The sequence below is a fragment of the Nannospalax galili genome, unplaced genomic scaffold (assembly GCF_000622305.1).
Source record: "Nannospalax galili isolate Female #2095 unplaced genomic scaffold, S.galili_v1.0 scaffold527, whole genome shotgun sequence".
In the NCBI taxonomy this organism is placed as follows: domain Eukaryota; kingdom Metazoa; phylum Chordata; class Mammalia; order Rodentia; family Spalacidae; genus Nannospalax; species Nannospalax galili.
This window is the reverse complement of record NW_008355476.1, coordinates 467,671-472,838: the sequence shown is the minus strand read 5'-3', so window position 1 is coordinate 472,838 and position 5,168 is coordinate 467,671. Positions and strand designations below refer to the sequence as shown.

The window sequence follows — 5,168 nt, the reverse complement described above, 5'->3', positions numbered from 1 at the left end:
ACAAAACCATATATCAAATGGACTTAACAGATATCTACTGAGTATTCCACCCAAGCACCAAAGGACATACTCTCTACTCAGCACCCCATGGAACTCCAAGATAGACCATATACTGGGGCACAAAACAAACCTTAACAAATACAAAAGCATTGAAATAATTCCATGCATTCTATCAAACCACAATGCAATAAAGCTTACAATCAACACCGGAAGAAGCCCTAGTCACTACACAAACTCATAGAGATGAAACAACACACTCCTAAATAATAAGTGGGTCAAAGAAGAAATTAAGAAAGAAATAAAAGAATTCCTGGAATTCAATGGAAAGGATAATACAACACAACACAGCCTCTGAGATATTTAAAAAACAGTCCTAAGTGGGAACTTTATAGCACTGAGTGAAAATAAAAAAAAAAAAACAAGAACACAAATAAATGACTTAACATTGTAACCCAAGATACTTGAAAAGCAACAACAAATGAAACCCAAATGAAGCAGACAAGAAAGAAATAACAAAAATCAGGTCAGAAGTTAATGAAATAGAAACAAAGAAAACAATACAAAGAATCAACGAATCCAAGAGCTGGTTCTTTGAAAGGATAAACAAGATTGACAGACCACTAGCCCAGATAACCAAAAGAAAGCAAGAGCACTTCCAAATCAACAGAATGAAAGCGGAAACATCACAACAGACACCAAAATGATCCAAACCAGAAAGTGCTGCTCAGATGTAAGACTTCAAATCTTGGTCTCCAATACTGTAGTGGCCACCTGTAGCTAAGGGAGACAACCAGCTATTGTTCTAAAGGGATGGATAAATGTGTTTTCTCCCCCTGTCTAGAAGCCTTTGAGAGGGAAATGACACAGAATCCAGTGAGCCCAGTGACTGCTGACAGACTGCGTGGCGCGGACCAATCAGAAAATGATACACTGACTAAAGAGACTTGGGGGCAGAGAAAAGGGAAATATAAGGCGTGCCCCCTCCTGCTTTAAACGAGCCTGCAGCACCTCGCCTAGCACTTGCTTCTACCGGACTCCCAGGGTCTGTGTGTTGACTCCACACCTCTTGCCCCCCATAATCGGCAGAGGACCCAATCCAGGTCAGGGTCTTCACAGCTGGCCTGAGGAGAACCCACAATAAGTATAGGACGCTATTGCTAATGTTTTGTTAAATAAGTGTCATGTGCCTGTCAAACTACCTTCTAAACATTTGTGTTTGTACCTATGTGCCGGTGCCAGCCGGCCAAAACGGACAGTACCTGAAAGGGGGAGTGAGGATTGAAAGAAAGGAAAGGAGACAGAAAAAATGCTTCTTGGGAGGACTCACAGTCAATACTGCCAGCCTCGGTTTATTTCAGCTCTGTCTTTTTATACAGAAGAACTCAATTAGTTACAACTGCTGTATTTCCCCACCTGTATCTGAGGGTCAGGGAGCGGTCAGATCAAAGGCTTCTTGGATCCTTTTGTTTACCACTAATGCCTCAAGGTCAGGTATTGTGAGGCTCTCCAGAAAACTCCTTCCTCCTGAATGGGCAGGTTAAGTACTGGTTTGCATGACACAAACTCAGTAAATGAGGCTGCTGCAGCTCAATGGTTAGCAGCTCCCGACACCTATGCTGCTGTCACCTATGGTTGTAGAGAGAAACTTGGTTTTTTTCATTGGGCAATTGTTACTATGGAGACTCATAACTAGCCATTCTCTGTGGTCTGCACTATTGACATCCTTATTATCATATGTAGCTCAAGGAACACTGAGGGAGAGTGGGCTGCAAGAAAATATGAGCTGGCAGAAGGGATGGAATTTTGTGTAGCCATTTCCTCCATACTGAAATATTCCCTTCTGGGAAGAAAGGAAGGCTCAGGAAACTCCCAAGTTTATATAAGCAGTTAGCAATTCCTGGTAGTACGAGACTCTTCAAAGCAGGGTGTGCAAAGAACTCCAGTGATGAAGCTTTTGTAGATCTTTGTCTTTGTTGAACTAGTCTTTTGTTTACCCAGCTGTCTGAATCCCCTTATGCTCCTGTCATAGGTACTCCTATAAATAACCTCAGTGGACATATTGGTTCATCAAGACAGACTATGGTCTGTCATGGATGTGATTTATGGGGGAAAGGATGTTGGTTTCAAGTTTCTATAGAAATAATCACACAACAGAAAGAGAGTCTTGATTCAATGGAGCTCTGTCATGAGGGGTCGGAGCTCCACATGGCGTTCCAGGACTCCCCCTCACTTCACAACAGTTTTTCATTGTTCTGCTAGCCCTCTCTGTATCAGGTCCCCAGTATCCAGGGTCCATGGATGTCCTGGATGAGGAAAACTATTTCCCTGCTTTTGTGTATACATTTCAAAGTACAAGGAAGGGGCTGAAGAGATGGCTCGGCGGTTTAGAGCACTGGCTGCTATTGCAGATGACCTGGGTTCAGATCAGATCCCAGCACCCACATGCTGGCTAGTACTGGTGTCTATAACTCCAATACCAGGAGATCTGATATCCTCTCCTAGCCTCTGTGGGCATTGCACACAGGTGATATACTTGCAAACATGCAGGCAAAACACTCATATACATGAAATTTTTTTAAAGAATTGTATTTATTGACCTAGAAAATATTAATTACAGATGAGTTTAAACAGTAAGCACAGAATTATCATGTATTTGAATAGTTATGCGAATATACAATCATTACATTCCTTTCTCTCTATATAGATATCTATGTATCTGTATCTGTATAGATATCTACATGATACACATGAAATTTTTAAAAACTTAAAAACAAAGTACAGAGACAACCAGGCAACCTCTCGTGTCCCTAAAACTACCCCTTGGAAGTGCTGGCTTTGTGCATGCGGTGTGCTGGTATAAGCAGAGTAGGAAAGACTTGAGGAGGGTGAGTCTAGCACCTCCCTGACACACAGAGCTGTCCTGAGGGGCCTATAGTTAAGAATGAAGCTGATCTGGAGGCAGCAGTGACTTGGCATAGACGGTGGCCTGGATAGGATGGGCAGGATAACAGGTTTGAATGGTCGAATTATTTGAGAAGCACGCAGGGAGAGGAGGAGGTTGGACCTGTGGAGAGGACTGTGGTACTCAGCAAGGCAACAAGAGGCAAGGAACACTGTATATATGGTACAGAGAGAGGCATGTGTTCCTGCTTGAGTTTGGAGCCACTCCATGTTTTGGTAAAGGGACTCCATGAAGTGAAATGGACTTGAAAAGGCCAGTGGGTAGGATAGCAGAGAATTGCCAGCCAGATCCCTAAGAGAAGAGAGCTGTGAGCGAGATGCAATGCCAAAGCAGAAAAGCAGCTCCAGTACCACCTGAAGGCCAGGAGTTACTGGATGAGGGGCACCTAGACAACTGTGATCAGCAAGACCCACTGGATTGGAAGGAACCCAATGAAAGACACCTGATGGCACTGCAGTATTAGAGCTGAAGCTGCAGGAATAGAAGACAGTGTTGCACACAGCAGTACAAAGTGATGTCCCACCACCCAGGTATCTGGATGATATGGTCAAGCCTGAGGCACCTAAGTTCTGGAGCCCCTGATCCTTAAGACAGAGACTGGGGCCAATCTTTGTACCAAGAGTGTTAAGTCTGGGATACTCTCCAGTCCCAAATCCTCTTCTTGGATCTAGTGATATGCTCCATGTTTGACACTGACCCATAGGACTGGCCCATGCCAGGAGGGGCCACACAGCTAGTCAGGACATGAAAACTACCCCCACTTTATCATTAGCCATCTGATACTTTGCAGGAGGTTGATTTTAGAGGAAACAAAACTCTTCATTCAATTCAATTCTTTCACTCATATCAAATAAACAGGAATCTAATGAACATGTAAATGTGCTTTTATGACTTATACATGAAAATATTGGGGTTTGGTTATTCCTACAGAACAATAAATTGGAGCCTGACAGATACAGAAAGAAATAAGATCACAGCCCATGTTCCTGAGCAGAAGGGAGAGTGTACGTGAAATTAATTACAGAAAGAGCAACTAATCTTGTGATTATACCAAAGAAAAACTGGCCTGTCCTTTGGAATCCTATAGCTTCATAGACGGCTATAGCACTTCGCTGCAAGATGCTTGTCTCGAGGACAACATCACTGTAGCCCTGGTCCCGTGCAAACTGGAGGACAGTTCTGACCAGAGCTTTTGCTATGCCCTGTCCTCGATGCTGTGGGGACACAGATAGGCGAAAGAGCTGTAGCTGCTTCCTCCCTACTGGGGGATTCTCAGCTGGCCGGGCAGCCACTGTACCCACCACCTGACCTCCAGACTCAGCCACCCAGAAGCAGGAGCCATGCCCACTCAGGTAGGACTTGGTGATGTCAGCCATGTCTGTGTGCAAGCACTCAGCCACATAGTCCCTCCAGGGCTGTCCAGCAAGAAGCCACAAGAATAGAAGGAGAAAGAAGATGCACACAATGGCCAGGAGCCAGGAGCCAAACACCAAGACTAGGGCAAGGGGTGCTCCAAGTAAGAGCAGGAAGGTTCGAGGCAGCTTCATTATGTGGCAGAAGGTATCAGGGATGTGCTCCTTCATGCCCCTGACAAACAAGTCCAGGACTCTTTCGTAGTCTCTTTCCTGGTACTGTCGGATGTGATAAGGAGCCATGTGGAGACTTCTGGGTCTCAAATCTGCATCCACAAGAGGCAGGTAGGCCTGCCTGCACACCTTCCCTGATCCCTGCAGAAGAGAGAGGAAGCTATGTGAATACCCAGGCACCCCTCTATTCTGGAAGCCATGAGACTTTGCTCAGGAGTGTGCCTTCTAGTCTCACCCAAGAAGAACCAGGACACCACCAGGAAAAAGGGTTGGGTCAGCAAACACCTGCTATCTCCCCCAGTTTCTCCTTCTTTCTAGCTATGTGACCCTGGACATGTCACTTAACCTCTCAGCCTGTGTGTCTTAATCTGTAGAACAGGATAATACAACACCTGTTTTCTAGGGTTGGTTTGAGGAGTTAATACAGTAACCTATATACAGCATGGATATAAATGGTCCCTTCCCTCTGTCCTCCTTACCCAATAACTGATTATGTGGTCTTTTGGTACACTTGAAGAAAGGTGTAATGTCCTCAGCTGTTTGTTCCTCTTCAGGGTCCATACATCACTGGACAATTCTGTTTTCAAGCACAAGTTTCAGGGAACTCTCTTCCCCCGGGT

The 5,168-nt window shown here is 44.8% G+C and overlaps 1 protein-coding gene across 1 annotated transcript; it reads right to left on the bottom strand.

Moving 5' to 3' along the window:
* Positions 1 to 3,808: 3,808 nt before the first annotated feature.
* Positions 3,809 to 5,168, bottom strand: LOC103749950 (N-acetyltransferase 8B). Its single transcript, XM_029555982.1, has 2 exons — positions 5,028 to 5,168; positions 3,809 to 4,689 (listed from the first exon to the last, which is right to left on the bottom strand). Exon 2 carries the CDS (start codon positions 4,615 to 4,617, stop codon positions 3,934 to 3,936), a length of 684 nt encoding a protein of 227 aa, XP_029411842.1. The 5' UTR covers positions 4,618 to 4,689; positions 5,028 to 5,168; the 3' UTR covers positions 3,809 to 3,933.

What these genes read in the sequence shown, in the direction of transcription:
- LOC103749950 (XM_029555982.1), bottom strand. Translation starts at nt 4,617, where the DNA reads ATGGCTCCTTATCACATCCGACAGTACCAGGAAAGAGACTACGAAAGA.